A 25,422-nucleotide genomic window follows, 5' to 3' on the forward strand; every position below is an offset into this window, starting at 1 on the left:
TCTAACATGAGTATTACTTCACTCGAGGTTAGATTGAGTTTTGGAACAGCCAATTGTATATCAGCTGTAGAATTAACTTTTCACTTTGTTTTCACAAAATAGCATTTTAACAAAAGCATGTAAAACACAGACAAAAGCTGACTGTTTTGCAGTAATTGTCCTTTAGTCACGGACCCCTTTTCACAACCGCGATACACAAATGTAGCATATACAGGTAGTTCTCCTAGAACACCGGAGTTGCATTTCAGCAAAACACTTGCTTAATAGAAATAATGGGGCCAATGGAAAAAGTGGGGCTAGGGGCAGACCAGCAAAAAAGAAAACCTCATTCACAATCACTCAAAAACTCACCCAAATGTCTAACACAAAGTATAGTACAGCCTGAATGAAGGTTGAAATCATATTAACAAAACAAAAAAGTAAATTTAACACAGTACACGTAAAAAAATCTAAGAAAGCTGCTCTCTGTAGAGTATTGCTCACAGAAAGCTGCTCTGTTGGCAGCTGACATTGTGCATGTACAGGATGGCATGAAGCCTGGCACCGACATTGCACGTGTGGACACTGGTGCATGCGCAGAACAGCAAGGACATTGATTCACGCACAGAATAGCTTGTGTGCAGAATGGTACAGAGATTTTGGTGTGCACATGGGTGCACGTGCAGTACAAAGCACACGAATTGATCCCCACTGGAAATCACACTATTATCAATGGAGGCAAGCGTTCTTCAAAATACTGCTCCCTAATTCTTCAACGACATCACAGTTAAATCACGCCACCGAAACGTCCGTTATCCCAGAACTACAAAAATTGCCCGTGTACTCATGTCTTACCTGGAACAAGTCCAGCTAATGGCTGATTGTCTTCATCACCATCTCTATAAGCTTGCCACCAGTTCGGGTCTTCTTGACTTATGACGTGAAGCACATCTCCTTTCTGGAAAGACAACCCCAGCTCGCGACAGGGAATATAAGGATCATCTGAGGGGTCGTAATCAAAATGCGCTTTCACATGTACCTGAAGGAATAGTTGCTATTAATCAAAATGTGCAGATTTTCCTTTTTTAAAAAAGTTTCAAAGCAATCTTTTCTTCTCTTATCCGCTCCCATCACCACAATGAATTCAAAACTTGGAAAGCGAGATCTCTAACCAGTTTGCCTGACAGCTCCTAGAATTTATTTTTCAGTTTAAAAGGGGGAAGCTCTTGGCCCTTTCACAGCACTTTTCACTCAGGGTTTGATAGCACTTCACACAAAACATAATAAACTAAATTATCAGAACAAAAGAAAATCTCAGTAGGTCTGGTAACATTCGTTGAGAGAAATCAGAGCTCATCTCGGGTCCACTGACCCTTCAGAATTATGAGCATGCTCCATGACAATGGAAATTTTGTTTATTAGCTCGCTGCAAGCACATATACCATAGTGATTATACTTATGATTTTAACATACTGGACACTGAATTGCACTGAACCCTAATCCATCAATGCAACTTTAAAAGAACTCAAAGAAAAATCAGTATATATATTACAGGGCTTTGAAACTTTTGACTTAATCAGTAAACAATTTTCTATGGATAAAGACAACCTAATCTCCAGTTTTTCATTAAAAGAGAGACTTCAACCTTGGTACTCTGATAACTCACCATAATGCCTCAAAAAATCTCTAATTTTGAATCCACTAACCACTAGAGGGAGAAAACCATTTCACCTTGCCCAAACAAAGCACTTACTCAGTGTTCAATCTATTTAATTTGAAAAAGTTGACATATGGGACTGATTGGGGAAAATAAATACTAAAATTATTTTGATGAAATTGAAGTTAATAGGCTAAATCTACAAGATATGGTCAAACAATTGTTAACTTATATCACTATGGGTACCTTCTCATATTTCTTGAAGCATTACTTACTTACCACCATCTCTTTGGTAGGAGGATTCCTGGTCTGCTGACTGGGAATCAGCACAAACGTCAGTGTACCATGCATATCAGCCTATGTGGATAACAAAAAAAAATGCTGGGCTGCATCTAAATATCAGTCAATGCAATTCTGTAATACCAGAAACATGAAAACCACACAGTATTTCATAAGGATCAGATGGACAGAAAAATAGCAACAGAAATTTTTAAAACAAAATGAAAATTTTTTAAAAATCACATACCAGCAAATCAAACACCTCATTAACATCCTTCCCACGAATCTCAATCCCATTTATTTCAAGGACTTCATCCCCTTCGTGCAATACACCACTCTTCTCTGCAGCACCACCCTTCACAATACGACTGATAATGACAGATTCCACATCATTACGTACCGTAGCTCCCTTTACAGGAATACAAAAAAGAAAACACAAGTTATTCAGGTTTTGGTGAACTAGACAGGCAGGTTGAATGCCTAGACTATTGATAAATCAACTGTCAGTAATAGTGGTGTGTACAGGGTGGGGGTACAGCAGTGCACAGAAGGGGAGGAAAGAAATCAGCTCAAGATACTAACAAAAACAGAAGCTGAAGAAGACACTCAATTGGTCAGGTAGCTTCTACATAGAGAAAAACAAGGTTAATATTTCAAGTCTGTTGTTATGAAACTTCTTCAGACTTCTGTTGTTTTAGGCCAAGCAGTTGCATCAAGCTGCGAAATGTCTCGGACAAACGAGTGAAACCAGGTCGAACACCTGATGTTGACCTTTGGCATTAGAAACCACAATGGCAAACTCACCCTGTTGATGCTACAAAGTCCTCCTTACCAACCTACTGGAGGTTGTGGCACAATTAGGAGAAATGTCTCACACTAGTCAAGTTCCAATTTTGGAATAATACCTTACACACAATATCCCAGACAATACCAGCATTTCTAGTTGTGTTTTGTTCCACCGTCAGTAGAGATGACAGCACAATTTTATACAGTTGGTAGAGAATTGCCTGAGGAGTCATCAACACGAACTCCTGACCTCAAAGTCTCATGGCTTTAGGTGAAACATGAGCCAGGAAACATCCTACTTATTACTATACCCTTGCTCAGCTCAAGAATCAGTATTGCTGTGTTAAACGCTGTTTGGAGGAAGCACAACTGACAGCAAGTGCACAGAATATACTCTGGGTGGGACCAGCCAAATGACCACCATGAAGAGTGGAGTTTGGCAGCAACATTGCTGATTAAATTGGCTAGTCTGGATGAACATTGGCGGCTATACTGGTTTTGTGGCAGATGGTGAACAAATTAACAAGAGGTAAAAACCTACTTGATCGCAGACCTTTCCAATCTGCCTGAAGTCACATCTGTCCATAGCAGTATTGGTAGATGTGACCATCATAGAGTCTTTGTAGAAGTGAACCACTGCCTTCACAGTGGTGATACACCTCCATTATACTGTGTGATGCATCACTGTGCTAAACAGGATAGGCTTCGAAAAGATCGAGCAACTCAACACTGGCCATTCAGAAACTGATTTGGAGATGCCGGTGTTGGACTGGGGTGTACAAGGTTAAAAATCACAACACCAGGTTATAGTCCAACAGGTTTAATTGGAAGCACATGAGCTTTCGGAGCGACGCTCCTTCATCAGGTGATAGTCATTCACAAACTGGCAGCAGCAAATGTACTGAAGCAATTGATAAGCTTGTAATCTGGCAGATCCCTCACTCTACTATCAATTGAGGGCAGCAATTCTGGTTCAATGCAAAGTGAAGACATGCAAGGAGCAGCACCAAGCATTCCTAAAAGAGTTGCCAGTAAAGACACCACAGTCTCAGAAACCATGGGGCTGTTCTCTCATTAGATGACGACTGGTGGTGGCTTAAATGAGGGTTAGCACACCTCAGGTGAGGGGAGAAATTGAGGAGCGGCCTTCATGGTAACCTCAGCCTATGCACGAGTTGAACCCGTGCATTGCAAGCAACCATCCAGCCAACTGTCCCCCAAGTTACAAGACAGGAGTACATACATGACAAACAGCATAAGCAACAATTGCTACTCAGATTAACAATTCCACAGTCGAGAGATTAGATTTAAGTTCTGCATTCCTGCCATATCTAGTTATGAAGGTTGATGGACAATTAAACAACTCATGGAGAAAGTGACTCCACTAAGTGCCCATCCTTCGAGTGGGTGGTTCAGCACATCAGTGCAAAAAGATAAGGCTGAAACCAATTCATCTTGCACTTGCCCGGATGTGCCCAGATTCTGTCTTCAGTCAATTTGGTTCACTGCACGCCAGCAAGAAACGGCTGAAAATACTGGAAATGTTATGGGTCCTGACAACATTTTGGCAATACTACTAAAGATGTGCTCCTGAACTTGCCAAGCTGCTCTACATTATGTGCATCTACCTAATATTTTGAAGAATTGCTCAGCTAAGTCTTAGATACAAAAAGGAGGACAAATCAAACAGAGCCATTTACTGCCCCAACAGTCTACATTTGATCAATAAGGTGATGGTAGGGACCATGAACAGTGCTATCAGCAGCACTTATTTGACAATAAATTGCTCACTAATGCTCAGTTTGGGCTTGCCAGGGCCACAGCTCCAAAGCTCAATACAATGTTGGTTCAAACATGGACAAAAGAACTGAACACTACAGGCAAGGATACAGTGACAGCCTTTGATGTCAAGGCTGCATGTGACCAATCTTCACATCAAGGCAGCCTTGATAAACAAAAAAAGGGTAAAGGAACCTTAGGGCTGCTTGCTGAGACAAAGAGGAGACACAACCGGTGGTGAATTTAACCATGCTTCAGGTAAAGAGCAAGGTTGAGAAAGTGGGACCTTGAATGGTATCCTCAGCTAATACAAGAGTTTAATACAAGAGTTTAACACAAAATGTCGACGTCACTCTGCGTAACAAGCCAGCCAAACTAATAAGTAAAGCAAAACTAGTCAAGTGGTTTTGAGGTGTCAGCGTATATCTGTTAGTTGGAGTCACATCTAGTACAGAAATAAACATATTTAGAACGCAGTCATCTGAGCTCCAGACATTTATGGAGTACAGAGTTGATATTTTCTAATGTTTGGAGACATTATTACACACCTGTGGAGCAGGTGGGACATGAACCCAGACCTCTTGGCTCCAAGGTAGGGATGTTACCATTATGCTAAAAGAGCCCTCAAGTTCTTCAGGGTGGTGTACGAGGCCCAAGCAGCTTCAACAATGAGTTTTGTTCCATCATAAGATCAGACAGGAATGTTTGCTGATGACTGTATAATTTGCAACTCCTCAGATACTGAAGCAATCAATTTCCAAAACTGACAAGACCTGAACAATATGGTTAGAGCTGAAAACATCAAGGTACATCTCCAACAAGAGACAATATAATGATCACCCTTGACATTAAGCAGAAACAGGGCTACTAAATACTGTGGCTACAAGAGCAGCTCAGAGGCAATGGATCTGGCAAAGGGCAATTCCCTTTCTGACTTCCCAAAGTCTTTTTAACATCAACGAGGCAGAAGACAGGATGTGATGGAATACACCTTACTTTCCTTGAATATAGTCCAACAGCACTCAAGATGCTTGATACGATCCAGGTTGACGCAGTCATTTGATTGGCAGCACATCCTCAAACATTCACTCCCTTTGCCATCGATGCACAGTAGCAGCAATATGCACCATGTACAAGCTGCACTGCAGTAACACACCAAACTTCCTGAGGCAACACCTTTAAATTCATGATCACTACCAACTAGGTGGTCAAGGGCAACAAGTACTTGAGAAACTACTGGCAAGAGCTGTCTGCTACACCTTTCCAAACAAAACTAAACAGCTCAGCTATAAGAACACTAAACAAAAAGCTGAAAGAACTGTGATTCTGGTAATCATGAACAAAAATAGAAATCGTTGTAAAAATTCAGCAGGTATGGCAGAATGTGTGGAATGGTTTGAACCAGTTCTGAAGGGGTGTCACTGGACCTGAAACATTAACCGTATTTTCTTTGCAACTCTGATACCAGTTATCCAACCATGCAGCTAAAGCTTTACCCTATTAATCAGGAGCATTGCATAAAAAGTTTTGAACATAAATGTCAATGCCAGTAGACTAAATCTGAGTGTGAGGCATCAACAGCAGACCTTCAGCACAGAGGGTGGCAAAGAGTGGGTGCGGGGAAAACCTGAATTAGATGGCAACATGAAACTTCTCAATAAAGCCACTAGATGGGGATAAAATATAAATTAAAGAAACCTCTGGGATAAGAAGAATGAAGAGTAGAAGTGGCATCCAAATATCTTCAAAGTAATGTGACTGTATGCATTGACTCATGCTTGGAAAAATACTAAAATGAGGTTATGGCAAAACATTACAACATTTTAACAAATAATCAGTAGAGTACTTTATCAATGCACCCTAATCTAAGCCACTGTTTAGGTGCTGCGTCACTCATTTGAAGGGTAAATGGGAGTAGGAGTCAGAATAAAACAACTGATATATCACTGCATTTAAGGTAATGGAAGGCTAAACTAAAATATCCTAATTTCTAAACATCAAAATGCAGTACTTAAACAGAAAAGTAGACAACCTATAACCTAGTGAGTCTTAAAGACTGATTAGCTTAGTTGGCTGGATAGCCGGTTTGTAATACCATGACTCCATCAGCATGGTTCAATTCCTGCACTTGATGAGGTTACCTCAAAAAGGACTCTTCTACGGAGTCCTTCACTGGAAGCATGGTGACCCACAAGTTAAACTGTGACCAGCGTCTCTCCCTAATGAGAGCGCACCCTAAAACTCTGGAAGAACTTCAGTGATTTATCTTTTAAATACGTAGGTAGTTTGAGTGAAATGTGTGCCTGTATAATATATTAAGCTACAAATTAAAACAACCAAATTGTGAAAATCCTCCTAGGTAGTAAGTTTGCTACCTTAACTTGGACAATTTTATTTGAAATGCTATTGAATGTTAAAATCTGCACAGTAAACATTAACAAAACTATCAAACATCAATTTCAAAATGTTGTTACAATCATCTGCACTACAAAATTAAAAAGGGTCCTTCTCAATTCATGCATTAAGAATTACTGAGAATTGCACCTTCCCCTCTTCCTGCTTTAATATCTGAGTTTGGAATCATAGAATCCCTACAGTATGGAAGCAGGCCATTTAGCCCATTGAATCCACACCAACCCTCTGAACAGCGTCCCACCCATACCCACCCCTGTAAACCTGCATTGCCCATGACTAGCACACATAGCCAGCACATCCCTGGATACAGTGAGCAATTTAGCATGGCCAATCTACCAAACCTGCACAGCTTTGGACTATGGAGGAAACCAGAACACTTGGAGGAAACCCACGCAGACACAGTGAGAACGTGCAATTTCCACACAGACAGTTGCCAGAGTCTGGTATCAAACCCTGGTCCCTGGCACTGAGAGGCAACAGCGCAAACAGTGCTGGCCCCTAATCTTCAAGTGTTTTAATGTTAGATCTGTTACAAGCAAAAAAAAACAAATGCAAGTTTTAGCAACATTACAAAAACAAAATCAAACTTTATCAGATTTCCAAGTACCAACTAGAAATTCTTTGCACATGCGCAGTCAGAATAGAGAATTATAATTTGGAATACTGTAAATGACTTTCACAAGCAGATAAATGAAGCAAGATTTCTCATCTTGACTTAAGAGGTAAACAATGTAACTATTTCTCTGCAACAAGTAAAGAAAGTTTTAAATTTCTGAATTCTAGGGCACCCAGTGGGCATGCCAAGAATATTTAACAAAATATTATTTAATTTTATATTTATAAACCAATTTATAAGCAACTTGCTTTTAAGTTGTGCTGCATTGGGTGATCCAAGTCCCATTGTACAGGTGAGACTGATTATAAATGCTGTCATATGAATTAAATTTCAAATTCATAAGTGTCTGATCAGAGGCTAGCATCTTCTCCAGACATAGTATTCAAGCTAGTTATTTTTATGACAATTATTTTGAAAAACATTTAAAAATTTACAAAAGAGAACTTTTAGTCTTTCTGATATACACAGGTGGTTCCTGATTTACGAATGCCTATTTACTTACAAATGTGATCCCATACAGGGGTGCATTAATATTAATCTTAAAGATCCAACATGCAAGCACTTCCTTGTTCTTATGAATGGCTATTTTGTATTGGCTTGTACCATGGCTTGACTTGCATATAAATCCACTTGTGGAGTGTACTCAAAAACAGAATCTGTTCGCAAACCAGGCTTGTTTGCAACCAGGGACCCAGTGTTTTTAAATGTTTTAATATGGTACAATTTTATCTGAATACTATACTGCTTGAAACAGTATAAATTATTAATTTAAATATACATTCAGAACTTTCTAATTACTGAAATTAATTGGTAACATTCAGAGATATACAGAGGAATATCAATTATCCGAATATCGGATTATCGAAAGGATATCTCGAGGTCCCAATAGAAACATGACAAAGACGTGTTTCTAACACTGACCACGTCTTTTGTTGACATGCGGTGTGCTGCCTCCTCGTCTCCTGAATGGGGAGCAGACAAAAAATTCCGAGCCCCAGAGGAAAGGCATTTAAATCGATTAACCGAACGAAATGGTACCCCGCTCATCTCGTTCAGATAATCAAGGTTCCTCTGTAAATAGCCCAATTGTGCAACTCTGTTTGATGGCACTGAAATTACATTTAGGTTTCTTTCCTTTATTGGACTATGGAAGTAGATGTTATTCTTTGGTTATACAACATCAGCAACTGCTTTAATGATTTGACATTGCTATATTGATACTTTCATAGAAACAACAAAATCATAGGGAATATGTACATGTGAAGTGATTTGGCTCCAATTTCGTAAGGTCACCACTCTCCAAATGAAGAGACCTCTCCTTAGCTCAGTTCTAAAATAATTTTCACATTTGTCAGAATCATGGAATGATGCAGAGATAAAAAACAGTCATGCCATGGCAGTTCTATGACAGAACTATCTAGCTAGTCCAACTCCTATTATTTTCCAATAGTGTGTTTTTTAAACCTTTGCATATTCCTTTTAAAGTTATCAATGAATCTACTTCTATCATACTTCAAGAAGTGAAATCCAAACCACATGTTGCTATGTAAAGTGTTTCTTCATGTCCTCAGCAGCGTTTGCCAACAATTTATGCTATGGATTTCTCATAGCAGACCTTCAAAGCAGTTCATAATTATGGTTATATTTTATAACTATATTTTATATTGTTGCTCTGAATGATTATTAATATTCTGTGACATCAGAGCAATCAGGCAATGTTGTCTATCCAGCTGCTGATTTGATTAAAACTAATTTGCTGTTGAGAGCGGTGTCATCTTAACCTCCATTCAGATTGAGATGGGATGAGAACCACAAATACAATTCTGTTGTTTAGCTTTACAACATGAGCAAAGGATTCCTCATTCTATAAAAGGAGACTAAAAGGGAATTCCTGCCAGATGTTATCATCCAAACTAAGGAGTGTATGACTATCTTGAAACAGTTTTATACTACAAGGAATAACCATACAAATGACAGTTAAATCTACTAATCCAACTGCCCTCACAATAAATTAAAAAAGGGCAGTTAAATGGAAAAATTGATTTTAAGACTCTTCAACTTAGTGTTTACTCATCAATATATAAAATATAAACTGGTCTCAAAAAAATCAGATTTTAAACACTCAACCTGTATGATGCATGAGCTTTCAAATTAATGTAATCAGGTATTGAAACACAGCTTACACCTCGGCACCACCTATCTTCTTTCCATGTCACTGTTTAGTTTTGAACTTGATAATCTTGAATCTGCTCTCTGGGGGAGTGAGTCAATGCTACAATTATCAAATGGTATGTGCACACAGATTTTATGTCTACATTTCATATTCCATAGGATCTGATGAACATATTTGAAATCCTTTTCTATCCTTATCCACTAATTTTACAATACACAAGTGAAACTTTCTCAAGCAAAATTTTGATGTCATTTGTTAGCTCCTTCCAAATATATTGCAAGGGGAAATATGTCAAATGAAGCTCAAGAAATCAATTTTTAATTTCTAACAAAGCATTCCAATATTTCATATCATAAATGCTCTAATTTTTGAATGCTTTTAAGTTCAAAATTGCAGTGACAGCAATAGTGATTCTACAAAGTTACTACACATTTATTTTATCCATCTTATCTTAACTCTTGCCAATCTACAAAAGTAATTGCCTCTTTACAATCTATTTCAACTCTTACGCTGAACTTTTATGCCCCCACACAATGAAACAAAGGAAATAAATCAATTGTGCTCTTTGGAAGTTCTCAACTATGCCCTGTAAATACTGTTTAGTGCAATGAAGGGTATAAATAATCCAGAACCCCAGGCTAGTGTTCTGGGGATATGAATTTGAATGGCATAAAGTGAAATCTGAATTCAATAAAAATCTGAAACTAAAAACTAGTCTAATGGAAACCAATAACACTACTGTTTGTTATAAAAATCCATCTGGTTCACCAATGTCCTTCAGAAAAGAAAATCTCTCATCTTTTCTTGGTATGGCCTACATGTGACTCTACACCCATAACAATGCGCTTGACTCTTGCATTTTGGGATTGGCAATAAATGTTGGTCTAGCTAAACCACCAAAATCTCCTAAATGAATTAAAAAAAAAACTCAAAAATAGTACAATGTTTATTTCCAGGAATGGTCTTTAGCATCCTATGTATTCACAATTGAAATAAGCTTCTAAAATCAAACATTGTTAACTTATGCCACAGAGAAATGTGTATCAAAATGAAGTACACATCATACTGTTGTGTTTCAATTTTGTCGGGTCAATTACTTTACAAGTTAGTAGTTAGGCTGAGCTTACCATGATATGCTTAGATGCATGTTGAAATAGTTGATTATAACCTGTGATAATTAGAAGAGGCTTTACTACCATGATACAGATCTCTCCAGTATAGGAAGGAGAAAAAGCAAGGAAAAAATGACAAATCCCATTAAATATGAAATGTCGAATTAGTATTTACAAAATTCAAATTCAAGCAGAGCTCTTTAGCTAAGTTAGGTCCAATTTTCAATCTCAGCACACGTTGACTTAGTTGATCTCACCACTAGATTAGCAATAGTATAGTTGGCTACAAAATAACAAACTTCAGTAGGAAAACAATTTGTCATTAAATGAATAAATTATTAGAGAATGACTCCTACTGTATATACAAATACATTAAAAAAAATCAAGCAAGCAAGTCCCACCTGCCTATGCTTGGCCCATATCATACTCAACACTCCTTGGAAACCCAAGAATGAAACAAAAATGATAATTTTTCATTTAAAGCTGGTGATTGAGGGTTTTGCAAATCACTTACGCAGATAAAGAAATTGCAGGCATGTCAAGTTTTTCCAAGCTTTACAAAAAAGGCAGAAAACCATGGGTTTCATTTTCTTAATGTGTCCTGTTGGAAAGGAAAACCCCTATTGGCCAGGCACCTCTTCTTTAGGAAAAAAGTTGTGTAATATCCTATTAGAAAGTAATATAATTATTCCTCAATTGTCTGTTTCTGTACTATACAACTATGACTCTAAGTTACACTAAAATTATGAACGCTGCTGCATCAATATCCATTATTCTAATTCACAAATTAGAATAATCCCTTGGAATACATCATGGAGCATTCCTGGCAGTACCCAAGAAATCAGCTGACCTTGGTCTCACGTTAAAACTTTTTACCTCAAGGAGATCTAAAAAGATTCTAAAATGTATATTCTTTTAACTTCCTTTGCTTTAATAAATGCAATTGCTCATCTTCCAAGATTGTTAGAATAATTATGATAATGCTGCCATTGATTTTGCTTAGCGAACACAAATCCCTGATGCCAAGCGATGGCCTGCTCAAAGTGAGTTTCAGGTTATTAACTGCCACTTTACCAAAGAGTACTGTCTCTACGGACAATGTGCAATGTTATTTGTCACTCTCCACAAGTGCATAAGGAGGCATGCACCAAGACACCAGTAGTGGAGGTGGTCACACAGTATCCCTAGTTTTTTTTTGCTTCAAAGCCTTTATTTCAGCAATGGGATTGTTTCAAGGCACTTGTTGCTTTTTTGTTTTCCTGGATCAAAGGATTTCTGCTGATATATCTTACTTGGAGAGATTGCTTTACCTAGAGTGCTAAAATAGAACAATCCCATCACTGCGTGCTTTCCAAATTGCTGAAAAGTAACATGATTGTCAAACTATGTCCATTTCTGGTATTTTATCTGAACAAGCCCTGATGTCACGATTTAGTAAAAGTGGTACAAAGAAATTAGAGAACAATACTACAGGAGTTCGAACGTCAAAAGTAGTCAAATCTAGGGATGACTCTACATTAACTTATGACATTGAGCGAAGATGAAGTTATAGCATTTATTCAGCAACAGTCTGTTATTCTAGCATTTCATGTAAATGCAAAGTGCATGTAAAAATATGAGCAGAACCGGATACTCACAAGGGGGATATCACGTGCTTTCTCGATCCGAACAATTTTCACTGTCTCTCCTCCGTACTCAGCTACTCTTTCATAGACGTGATCATCGTTTGATGGCTCTAGTAGCATTTCTTGTTGTGCTACTCCATCATGGGCTTGAAGTAGTGCCTGAAATAGAGATCAAAAAAGATTGTCCATAACAATTAAAATTTGCTCATGCAGTACTATAAACAGCAAATCCTTTCACCTTCAAAAACAGGTACTGCTGGAGAAACTCAGCAGGTCTGGAAGCATCTGCAGAGAGAGAAAAAAATAGAGTCAACATCAACTTTAGTAACGCTTTGTCAGAACAGTTCTGACTAAAGGACCACTGGGGTCAAAATATGAACTCAGTTTTTCTCTCAACACATGGCACCAGACTTGCAGATTTTCTCAAAGACTTTTTTTTGTTTCAGATCTCCAGTGTCTGCAGTTGCTTGTTTTGTTTTATTTTCCTTTCACATTACTTTACAGAAACAATACTAATAGATTCTTCAAGCATCAGCAACTTGTTGAGTGTAGGTTAAAAAGGCAAGTCACCATAATCCTACAGGCTGTAGGGCTGCTTTCTCAGTGGAAAGAGATGACTAGTGGCGGTTTAAACTCAGGATCATGATGCCTCAGGGAGAGGTTGAGAATGGCAGCTTTTCTTAGTAACCACAGCTAGTGCAGGAATTGAACGCATGTTATTAGTGTTACTCTGTATCGCAAAGCAGCTGTCCAGCTAATTGAGCCAACTGATTTCACCCCCTCTCTCCCTGAAAATACAAGGTATATCAAACTCTAATAATTGCTTTGTATATCAAGTATCTTATTATTGCTGTAATTTTCTGAATAGTTTAAAAGCAAATCTTTTTATCAAAGATTGAAAAGAAAACAATAAGCAGCAAGATATAGATATGGACATTAATTGGGGAGTCAGATGGTGAGTTTATTCACGGCAGTATCCCTAGCATCTGACCTGCTCTTGTAGCCTGTGTATATATGGCGAGTCCAGTTAAGTTTCTGATCAATGGTAACACAATTGAATATCAATGGACAATGGTTAGATTGATTCTGATCACAGATGGTCATTTGTCTGACATTTATCTGATGTGAATGTTACTTACCACTCATCAGCCCAAGCTTGAATATCGTCCATATCTTGTTTCATTTGGACATATCAGTGAACATCCCGCATCTGAGCATATGAGTGAGTGTGAGCGTGAGTGTGTAAGATTATTGATGAAGTAGCTGAATATGAGTGGGTCTCGGGCAATACCCTGAGGAACTCCCGCAGAGATGTCCTGGAATGGAGATGACTGACCTCCAACAACCACAACCATATTCCTGTGTGTCAGATATGACTCCAACCAGTGATGAGTTTGCCCTGTGATAGCAATTACTTCCAGTTTGCTAGGGGTACTTTATGACACTCAGTCAAATACAGCCTTGATATCAATGGCTGTCACACTCACCTCAGTTCTTTTGTCAGTGTTTGAGCCAAGGCTACAATAAAGGTCAGAAGTGGAGTGGCCCAGTAGAACCCAAACTGAACATCACTGAACAGATGCTGCTCGATAGCACTGTTGATGACATCTCCTAACACTTTGCTATGGTGGGGTGGGTTGGATTTGATTTGTTCACCTATTTGAGTGCAGGACATACCTGGGTAATTTCCACATTGTTGGGTAGACGCCAGTGTTATAACTGGAAAGGCTTGGCTAATGGAGTGGCAAGTTCTGGAGGATGAGAATCAAGTTTTATTGCTGGAAGGTTGTCAGGGCCCATTGCCTTTGCAATACAATGCCTCCAACCTCTTCTTGCTATCATACAGAGTGTATCCAATTGGCTGAAAACTGCGACCTGCAATTTTGTAGACTACTGAGGAGACTGAGATGGATCATCCACTTGTACTTCTAGCTGAAGACTATTGCGAATGGTTCAGCCTTTTCTTTTCCACTATGTATTGGACTCTTCCTTCACTGGATTGATGGGGATATTTGCCGTGTCCTCCTTCAGTGGTTTAATTACTTGCTCACCACCATTCATGACTGGGATATGGCAGCACTGCAGAGCTTAGATCTGATCTGCTGGCGGTGGGAATAGCTTAGACCTATCACTTGCTGCTTATGCATAGTCATGTTTAGTTGTTTCACCAGGTTAACACCTCATTTCTAGGTATTCCTGCTGCTGCTCATGTCATGCCCTCTCTGCACTCTCCATTGAACCAGGGTTGATCCCCTGACTTGATGGTAACGGTTGAAAGGGGAATATGTTGGGCCATGAGTTTGCAGATTGTGGAGTACAATTCTTCTGCTGTTCATGGCCAACAGTGCTTCATGGGCGTTTAGTCTTCAGCTGTAGATCTGTTCCAAGTCTGCCCCCATTTGGCACGATGATAGTGCCATGCAACATGACAAAAGGTGTTGTCAATGTGAAGGTGGGACCTTGTCTTCATAAGGATTGTGCAATGGTCACTCTTACCAATACTGTGATGGACAAGTGAATCTGCAGTCAGGAGATTGGCATGGATGAGGTCAAGTATGGATAGCACGATGGCTCGGTGACTCACAATGCTGCTGGTCAGTGCCAAGGATTTTGGTTTGATCCCAGCCTTGGACAACTGTTTGTGTGGAGTTTGCATGTTCTCCCCGTGTCTGTGTGGGTTTCTTCCAGGCGCTCCGGTTTCCTCCCACAGTCCAAAGGTGCACTGGTTACGTGAATTGCCCATGCTAAATCATCCATAAAGATTCAGGAATGTGTAGGTCAGGTGCATTAGTTAGGGACAAATGTAAAGTAGTGGGGTGGGGGAGCGGATCTGGGTGGGTTGCCCTTCAGAGGTCGGTGTGGACTTGTTGGGCTGAAGGACCTGTTTCCATACTGTAGGGATTCTATGATTGTTAGTTGGACAGAGATATTTTAGGAACCAAGTATATAGAAAGAAGTCCTTGTGTTTTTAAAGATTTAGATTTTCTTCTGTTAAAAATACAGTTAACTTAATTATATAGGAATAGATGTTGCAGCAAAGAAATTGGTCAAATGATATTCTTAAGGGAAGGAAATCTGCCATCTTCACCTGGTCTAGCCTATATGTGATTCCAGACCAACATCAATGCAGTTGATTCTCAACTTCCCTCTGAAATTGCCTAGCATGTCACTGAGTTGTATCAACTGCTACAATGTCTCAGTAAATAAGTGAAACAGAGCAGACCTCCTGGCATTGATCTAGGCCCCAGAAAAGACGACAGCAGAAACAGCCCTGTCGACCCAGCAAAGCCCTCCTCCGTAGAATACCTGGGGGCTAGTACCAAAATTAGGAGAGCTGACTCACAGCATAGTCAAACAGTCATATTCATGGAATCATACCTGACAGACTAAGTCCCAGACACCACCATCACCATTCCCGGATGTGTCCTGTCCCACTGGCATGACAGACCCAGCAGGGTTGGTGGCACATAGTATACAGTCTGGAGGGCGTTGCACTGGGAATCCTCAACATTGGTTGTGGACTCCATGAAGTCTCATGGCTTCAGGTTAAACATTGGCAAGGAAACCTTACGCTGATTACCATGTACAGTCCTCCCTAAGCTGATAAAGCAGTGCTCCTCCATGCTGGACACCACCTGGAGGAAGCACTGAGGTTGGCAAAGGTGCAAAATGTAGTCAGGGTTGGGAAGTTTCAATGTCCACCACCAAGGGTGACTCAGCAAGAGCATGACTGGTCAAGCGAGAGATCATTCATGAAGTAGCGTCTGAGTCAAACCAGTAAGCCATTAAATTGAGGATGTCTACAATAGCCAAAACTGTGCTAGTTAGCAAAAGGTCCATCCAGGAGTTCAAATTAAAATTTCTTCAATTTAGCTAAATCAATCTTAAAAAGTTTATATTATTAGAATATGCAGTACAACGATTAACAAAAGTAATTGAAGCACATACTTCAAAGTGTGATGATGCCAGAAGAGCACAGAGTTCCTGTCCATCTTTTTGTTGACTAATGGTCAAAATCTTCTGCACCTTAAAAAACAAAGGCAGTGATGAACACCAATTATATATCCATACAATAGGCCTCAATTTCAATAAAATTGTGACAAAGCAGCACCTTTTCAACATGTTTTCATAATGATGTCTGGATTTAGCAAAAGATTTGGAAGTTCTCTCTTCCAGCTGCAAGTCTGTGGAAGAGAGTGCACTGCTCACCGATGTAAGTAAAAAACCTTGTGAAATCGTGATGAAAGCCGATGGGTTAAAAAAATTATACATAATAATTCTTACTCAAACACTGCAACCAATCCAAATTTAGCATGCAAATACAAGCAGTTACAATATTGCAAAACAAACAAAAAAATTTTTTTTTTTAATTAACATTTGGTGGGAAAGTGAAGGACAGGGGATCAAAAAAACACTTCTGCTGCTTTGGATATGGAAGGAAACATGGCATTTCTATATTTCTTGCATGGAGGCAGCTAGCTATTCTGTTCATGGTCTATCTTCTTTTGATTATTTAATAAGAACGACATGTAATATTCCTCTTGAATTTTCAGGTTTATGTTCTTAGAGGCAGATTGAAATTTGATGCTAAATAGCCTTAATTATCAGCAATACATCAAGTTCAAGAGCACTGCTTGATCAAGTTCTTCTTTCTAGATACAATATTCTTTCTAACCATTTTATAGAACTACACGTTAGGGTCAGTTACAAGGGATACAATCTTATGACCCACTTACTTAGACATTCTCTCCTGTTCACCAAACTGGGGAAATAATCTATAGCCATAAACAGCAACAAGAGAGATAATAGTCAAAGCAAAATGAGAGAAAAAACATTGCAAGACTTCTTCCTGTTCTTCAGACATGGGTAATGCTTGAAAAATCATTATTGTGTCGACTTCTGAAAGCCATCTGAACACTCCCCTTGAGCCATCATGGTCATGAAGTTATTACGGCTGAGATGGAAGCCCAATTCAGACCATATCTTCAGAGCAATTCAGTCTATCCCATTACCCTGTTTTATCCCTGTAGCCCTACAATTAGATTTCCTTCAAGTTACCCATCAAATTTATTTTTTGAAATCATTGATCATCTCTATTTCCACCACTCTAGTACACAGTGAGCTCCAGATCATGACAACACTGAATGAAAAAGATCCTTCTGGTTCTATCATTGCCAGTTTATTAATCTGGGCACCAGATCTAGAGACCTGCCATGGCAGATGTTGGAATTTGAATTCATTAGACATCTTTAATTCCAGATTTATAATGATAACCACAAAACCATTATCAATTGTCAGGGAAAAACCCATCTGGCTTACAGCGAAGGAAACTGCCATCCTTGCCTGGTCTGGCCTACATAAGACTCTACACCCACAGGGAAAAAGTGAGGACTACAGACGCTGGAGATCAGAGCTGAAAAATGTGTTGCTGGAAAAGCGCAGCAGGTCAGGCAGCATCCAAGGAGCAGGAGAATCCACGTTTCAGGCATAAGCCTGAAGAAGGGCTCATGCCCGAAACGCCGATTCTCCTGCTCCTTGGATGCTGCCTGACCTGATGTGCTTTTCCAGCAACATATTTTTCAGCTCTACACCCACAGCAACGTTTTGATTGTCAAATATTCTTTGGCCAATGAGAAATGGTCAATGAATGCTGGCCTAGTCAGTATCGCTTATATCTTGTAAAATTAATAATACAAAAGAGCCTGCTTCTATCCTATGTCAAAAGCCTTAAATCACTCAGACCTTGTACAAGTGCATGAAAAAAGATTTCTTTGACTACCTCTAAAACTAATACCAGATTCACGTCGCCATTCCACAGGTTGCGTGGTGTCACAATCAATTGCTATCATCTTCACGGATGATGATTTGAAGGGTCACAATCTTAAACATTTTAACAATGCTTTCTCTCCACTGGCACTGCCAGATCTACTGAGCTTTTTCCAGCAATTTCTATTTTTGTTCCCGATTTCCAGCATCCACCTTTCCATGCAGGTGGTGAGGAAGGGAAAAGAAAGGACAAATAATTGGGCAGGTTGGCCAATTTCCTTCACAAAACCTCAGCAATTAAGATCTGGGAGAGATGATGATTTATGCCTTTGGGGCCTGCCAACAATTAAGGACTTTAAATAGTCAATTTACAGTTTTGAGGGCCTCAACTTGTCACTGGGCTTGTAACCTGCCTACCCTCGCGGATAAGTGAGATTTCCTAACAGAGAAACTAGGGCACCTCATCTGGTGCCCCAGTCTAGGGCCTGGCGGGGCAGGGGTGGGCCACGAAAGCCAACTTTGGCCTTGGCCTCGGCCTCTGATCACACTGAACCCCTACCCATTTCCCATGACGTCAAGCCCATCATTCCTTACCCTGCAACTCTTCTTGCTGGTGGGGACAGTTAGTTGATACTAACTGAAATTACTTGTCCCATAATTTATGCACAGAGCATTAAAAACACTTAAGTTAACACTTCAGTCTTAAGTTAACCATCACCAACTGTTGTACTGTTCTTATATTAATGGAAAACGTAATTTTGTCTACTTGGATTAACTGAGAAGAGTTTATATTTTTCTAGTTTTCCTAATATATTGTCCCTCAATGCTTTACAAGGAGGAAAAGGAAATTTGCAAGGAGGAAGAGGTAAATTCCTACCAGGAAATTGAGCACATTTTGAAAAGGCAGCAAGGTCTAAGAGACATGTCTTTGATGAAAAAAAAATGAAAGCAGGAATGATAACACAGCAAGACAGCACTGAAAGATAGTTTGAGAGAGTGTAGGAATATTTAAAAATTTGGGAATGAGGAAATCAAGAGGTGTAATGCTAACCTATTTTTAAGAAGGTGGGAAAACAGGTAGCTAAGAGATATGAAGCAGTGCAACCTGGATCATGAAACGGATTCCAGGAGTCCCTTGAGCTCTTGTACAATTCCAGGATAAAAAGGAGCGCAAGGTAAATTCTGATTACGAATTTCAACAGCAACCCATTTCAGAATAGTAACAATAGGAGCAATAGGTCAAAGGGCTTAATACGAGAAGCACCTTGGTAATTCTGGGGATTGAGTAAGGGCAATGCAGTATTCTTAAATGTCCTGATTTTGCATTTAAAGCTCAGCTCCTGTATTAAAGCACAAGGATCTGCACCATTGAGAGCTGAAAAGCATAATGGAATAAAAGTAATGAACTCCAAGCAAGAAAGGTGCAGTCTCAGTGGTCAGCTGAACAAAACACAAGCTTCTGCAACATGGAAATTTGGATTCAATAACACAGTAAAAGCTATCAGGTCAATGGTAGTTGTACCATCTCATGGAAGGTAAGCCCACTCAACTGGTTGACACTACAAAAAAAAAGTAGCAACCAGAAGAAGAACAGGCAGGGAGGGAGCCAGAGCCAGAGTAGACAGATGGCAGCATAGAGAACACTGGAGATACGTCCTTGCAGTAGAACTGTAAGTAACAGTTGTTGCCCCAGAGGAACACATTGCTAACAAAGGCAACAGTTTAGCATCACATTTTAAATTAGCGAAGTCTGCAAAAGTTGCAGTTAAAAACAAAGATTAAAAAAAACAATTACAACTCATCCTTTAATTTATTTAGCAATGAACCTACCTCCTGGGACAGATCCTGTGCATTGGCGCTCACAGGGTATGGTGGACTCATCTTGTGCATGTGAATGGCTACTGTATTGTGAATGTTGAACGCATTTTGAAAATCCTGGTTCTGAACCAGTTGCAAAATGAGAGCCACATCATCCTGACTCTGGCTGTCAACGAGGCTGTGTTGTATGTGTTTTAGGGAAGACAGCAGTTCATCTATTTCTAGAGTTAAGAAAATAAAAGCCTTGTCAGTAGAATTATTTAATAAATAAAACATTTCACAGTTCTTCTCAGCAACATAGGTCAAATTGCAGCCAAAGCAATGGAGCATATAGGAACACAGAAAATATGAACAGGAGTAGACCTTCAAGCCTGCTCCAGCATTCAATATTAAAATAGTGGATATCCTTCTCAAACCTTGCTTCATACACTTTGATCCCTTCAGTCCCAAGAATTATATCTAACTCCGCCTTTAAGATTGTGCACGTCTTGGGACAATGCAGCAGAAATGAATTTATAGACTCAGTAATAAATTTTAAATTCAAAATGTGGAAGGTCAGGAGCCGACTCAGGTCAATGAGGATAGCAGAATGGGTGAGAGGCTTCATGCAGGCGAACATTCAACCAGGAGTAAATTAGTACTTCTTTCAGGTAAAGGATGGGAGGCCATAAAGCTTGGAGGTGCTGAAGGCACATTTAGAATTCTGACATGTACATTGTTATAAAGACAGAGACAGACAGTGTTATGGAGATGCAAGTAGTTGAAGAGGATACGGATAGAAACTTAGCTCAAATCAAGCAGTTGCCAAGCAGTCTGAAGGTGTCTTGAAAGGGAAATGGAGTCAGGGATCACAGTTACTCACTGTGGTTTCATGAATGGAAGAAAAACACAAGCAGTTTAGCAGCAGAGAGTGTGTTGAGAGATAGAGTTAGGTGCTATCAGCATTTCTGTGGAACTGGATGCACATTTTCAGACGATGCTGTGATGAAGCAGAATCTAAATGAGAACGAACATGGGGCCATAGGTAAATTGATGGAGAACTCATGAGATGACAGTGCTATGTGAAGAGAGAAATTGTTGTAAATTGTGTGTACATGGCTAAGAGTGGAACTGAGTGATGACAGTCTCATGGAGCTGGATGAGAGTGGATGATGGGTAGGTCAGTCACAAAGACAGCAGAGATGTCAGGGAGGGACAAACCAAAGTCATGATTCCAGTGTTAAACTGTAATGTGTATCAAGTTTTAATTCTGCGAAACCCTTGTTTAAACAAAAACTTGATTACTGTACTAAAGTACAGTGTCATCCCCGATTACAGCCAACTTTACTGTTGCAGCTCGAGTACAAGCCAGACTAAAGTAATTTAAACCAGCAGGTGCAATTAAAAAAAGGGACATCAGCTAACATGCAATATATTCAAACATTTGAGGGGAAAGGGGATTTGAAATGGAACAATGTTTCATGGGAACACATGAAATACAGGTGTTAAATAGTATTTCTTTTGAAAGAGAAGGATGCTAGAAGTGAAACAATAATATACACAAGTGGCAGCATGAAGCAATAGACTAACTTTAGTGCACAATATATTTTAAACACTGCAGAAAAAGTTCTCATATTTCAAAATTGTAAATCCACAATTGTCAAAATGTTGTGATTTGATCTAAGCTATTACACATTTCAAAGGAAGAAAAAGGTCTTCAGTTTCTCTTCAACATAGATTAAATAGTTATTTATGTAGAATTACAAAAGAAATCTACTTTTGAAACAATAATTTCAAATAATACCTACAAAATTACCCACTTCATTTGATATTTAGTAAAGAAATGGTTGAAACATTGCCCATCACCAGTCATCAGCATGGCGTGAACGGCAAAAATCAAACAAGGGATACAATTTCAATAGGTTGTGGCAACTATTAAGGTAGAAGTACGTGCACCAAAAAGACTAGTTCAAAGATCATCTTGGAGGTCAGTAATGAAGGGGCTTGGATTCAAAATTGCTGGCAAAGGTCAGAAAGAAATGGGAGTGTTATTAGCACATGGAATATTGGAGTTGAGTGAATGACATTTAAGCAGGAATTTGATGGACATTTGAAGTACTCCAGAGCGCAAGGAGTCTTTGGAACAGTCTTCCTGAAAGACTAATAGAAGCAGAGTTCCTGAATATTTTAAGGCAGACGTGGATAGATTCTTGTTAATCAAAGGGGTGAAAGGATATTGACATATAGACGGGAATGCAGATTGGAGGTCACGATCAGATCAGCCTTAATCTTACTGATTAACAGAGCAGGTTTGAGGAACAGAATTGCTCATTTCATCTCCTTGGTCATATTTTCACAGGGGAATGGTAGGAAAACAGGATAAGAATAGTTTGGGAAATAGTAATAGCAAAATTATGATGGGACAAACCACATTTTTTGTAGTCTTACAATCCCTGTTGATAAAAGCTGTTCTGCAACAAAAAGGAAAAGTTGTGAAGATTCTATGGCTCTGAGGTCTTTTTGTCCTTTTTTTTTCCATAAAATGAGGAGAGATTGAGACAGAGGTGATGAGTGGTCCATTCCAAGCCAATAAAGTGAACAGCTTGTGAGGGCTTGGGTTTTTTTTAAAAGACAGTTTGAATAATAGAAACAGCATGAAAGAGTTGAGTCAGAATCCTACAGAAATAAGGTTTTAGTTTAGCTTTCAGTAGCTGTTGAGATTTGGAAGTTGCATACATCTCTGCTACAGCAAAACATTTGAGCGCTCTCTCGCTCTCTCTGCCAGAATGTTTTCTTAATGGACTACAGAAACATTGCATGTGAGAATCTATTTTACTGAATTTGCCTTTGCCAAGGATGTGTTTAAGGGATGTTACTATATTAGAATAGTTGCTGTTTAGTAGTTAAATAATCTATTATTCTGTTAAGTTTTCCAAAGGAGTTAAATTTAGACCAATTCCTCCTTCATTTGCTTATATTTTAACTGTAGGTTAAGAATAAAATGTGCTTTGCTTAAAGCCGAGTACTGTAATCAACTGGATTACGTTTGACACACAGCCCCTTACACTGGTCTTTAAATAAGAGTTAAGGTCTCGGCTATCTTCTTGACATATTTGAAGGGGGTTTGGTCTGGTCCATAACAAACACCAATGCCAAATTTTAATGGCATTTCTTCCCTGTAATTTGGATGCTTAACTTTCCACCACGAGAACTTTTAATTCTGCTGTTGCACATGATATGAAATGAACACAATCCTTTAATTTTCATGTCAAGATACAAAAAAAATCTATTAACACAATTTACAGAATATTACCGCTGTGCTATGACACTCAAATTACTATAAAATGTTACCTCAAATCATTCAGATGGTCAATATCTTAATGCCATACAAAGCTCATTAAATCTACAAAACAGAAAAACTTAAAAAGTATCAAATATGCTGTATCTGGAGAGAGGTTCATTTTAAATAAAATATCTAATTATGAAAACTGCAGATTCAATAAGAAATTAGGTTTTGACTCATTATGTCCACTTACGTACCTAAAACTTTAACAGTGTTGCTGGGTCCTTCTAAAATGTCCTCAAATGTAGGGTTATCAATGCCCACTTTTGGTTGAACCTGGGCTAGTTTTTTCAGACGAATGGAAGAATTAAGTTCAAACTCCTGCTTCTTTCCCTCTTCTTCTCGTCTACGACGCATATCATCCTGTTGTTGGCGAATTCTTTCCAACTGAGCACTTCGTCGTACAGGCATGGCTCGTGAGCCCAAGTCATCAGGACAATCAACTGCCATTTCTCTGTGTCTTGGTGGGTCATCATGAGATGAAAGGTCGATGTTCTTCATCTCACTTTCTGGTCCCTCTGTAACATGTCCGTTCATGTGTGAGGTAGTCATGATTAAAATTTAAACCTTTCCACTTTCTTCCTAATATCGAAAAGTATTAGGTCAAAGTTGTTTTGGTTTCAGAAAGTCCATGTTAATAATAATGGAACTACTACTTGTAGTAAAATTCACATGGCCGTGCGCTTAAATTTGCCAAGTCCACTTCAACTGAGGTCGACCTGGAAAGCAAGAGACAGAATTGCTTAAAAGAGAAAGAAATAGAATTTCATCCACTCTTAAAAAGAAAGTCATTAAAATGCAAATATTCCATAATCTATTCTTGACATTTATTTTCTCAATATTTAAGCTGTGCAAACCCATAATTCTCAAGTTAAATTAAATTACATCACATTACCTTATTCTAATTCACTCATTGTGCCTCCACTGAAGCTCCCAACCCTGGGATGCACCAGGCATTGTACCCATATTTTTGCAGCTTACCCCTCCCAGGACCCCCACAGGTCACCCAATCAGACTCCTACAACTACACCTTGGCTCTGGTTAATATTGCCGATAAGTCTGTGTCTATATAATTTAGAATGGGCTGCCACATCTTATAAAACTGCTCCATTTTGTGGTGCACCATATTTGTAAGGTAGTCTTGGGGAGATGCCCCATCACCAGCCTTTACCATCCCATAAGACCTAGGGGATTTTCTGACGTCCAATTCATTAGAATGTTCTTCCTCACACAATGCGAAAGAATGTTACACAACCTCTTCCAGTGTTCCCCCAAAGTGGGCATGTTTTGCAACCCCAGAAGAAATACCAGATCCACCTGGACTTCAATTCCCAGGATTTTCTTCAGCTCCCTTACTATTGCACGCCAGTATCTCTGGACCTTGTAACTTGACCAAAAGCAGAATGTAAGAGCACCTATATTAATTTTACATTTGGGACATCCTGGAGACGCTCCTCTTTTGAACTTAGCTAGCCTCTTTGGCGCTGCATAAGCGTTGTGTAAATCTTCAATTGAATGGCCTGTGCTTTGTTACATATTGAGATTTTCTTTACATTTTCCCATATTTCCAATAAAATATCCTCTCCTAGCTCCCAATTCCAAGTCCCACCAAGTCTCTCCATATCGCCAAAGGCCTGCCCTTTCTGTAAATAATACAAATACTAACCGAAAGAGCGCTTGTGCACCGGAGCACTCTTTTCGCCCTGTCTGACTTGTAAAGCTGAGCCAGGCGAGTGGTCTTCCTCCGTAGATAACTCCTTATCTGAAAATACCTGAAGATGTCAGTTTTAGACAATCCATATTTCTGACTTAGTTGACTAAACGACATCAAGATCTCCCCTCCAATACATCTCCCAAACAAGAGATTCCCTTATTCTCCCATGCCTTAAAGCAGGAGCCCATTGCCCCAGGTTTATATCCTGGGGTTCCCACCAATGGGGTAAACAACGAGGTCTTGGAGCCAATTGCCTGGTCTTGCCTCATTATCCTGCAAGCTCTCACTGTATTCAAAATGATTGGGCTCTTACACTGCTCATCACGGATTTCATCTTATCCATAAATAATTGATTAATTAGGGGACATCTCTACTGTGAGG

The 25,422-nt window shown here is 39.2% G+C and overlaps 1 protein-coding gene across 4 annotated transcripts in view; it reads right to left on the bottom strand.

Moving 5' to 3' along the window:
- The window catches only part of LOC140476462 (protein PALS1-like), a 107,121-nt gene that overhangs the window by 22,174 nt on the left and 59,525 nt on the right, over nucleotides 1-25,422 (bottom strand). For 2 of the 4 annotated variants that reach the window (XM_072569101.1, XM_072569102.1), the window contains exons 2-9: nucleotides 24,994-25,089; nucleotides 23,525-24,046; nucleotides 20,018-20,226; nucleotides 16,370-16,447; nucleotides 12,434-12,580; nucleotides 2,163-2,324; nucleotides 1,916-1,993; nucleotides 835-1,018 (exon numbers count right to left, since the gene is read on the bottom strand). In XM_072569101.1, coding sequence (XP_072425202.1) covers nucleotides 835-1,018; nucleotides 1,916-1,993; nucleotides 2,163-2,324; nucleotides 12,434-12,580; nucleotides 16,370-16,447; nucleotides 20,018-20,226; nucleotides 23,525-23,879 — 1,213 coding nt within the window. In that variant the 5' untranslated portion in view covers nucleotides 23,880-24,046; nucleotides 24,994-25,089. The remainder of the gene's footprint in view (nucleotides 1-834; nucleotides 1,019-1,915; nucleotides 1,994-2,162; nucleotides 2,325-12,433; nucleotides 12,581-16,369; nucleotides 16,448-20,017; nucleotides 20,227-23,524; nucleotides 24,047-24,993; nucleotides 25,090-25,422) is intronic. The other 2 variants (XM_072569103.1, XM_072569104.1) reach the window with 1 other exon arrangement.

The sequence above is a fragment of the Chiloscyllium punctatum genome, chromosome 4, assembly GCF_047496795.1.
Source record: "Chiloscyllium punctatum isolate Juve2018m chromosome 4, sChiPun1.3, whole genome shotgun sequence".
Lineage (NCBI taxonomy): Eukaryota > Metazoa > Chordata > Chondrichthyes > Orectolobiformes > Hemiscylliidae > Chiloscyllium > Chiloscyllium punctatum.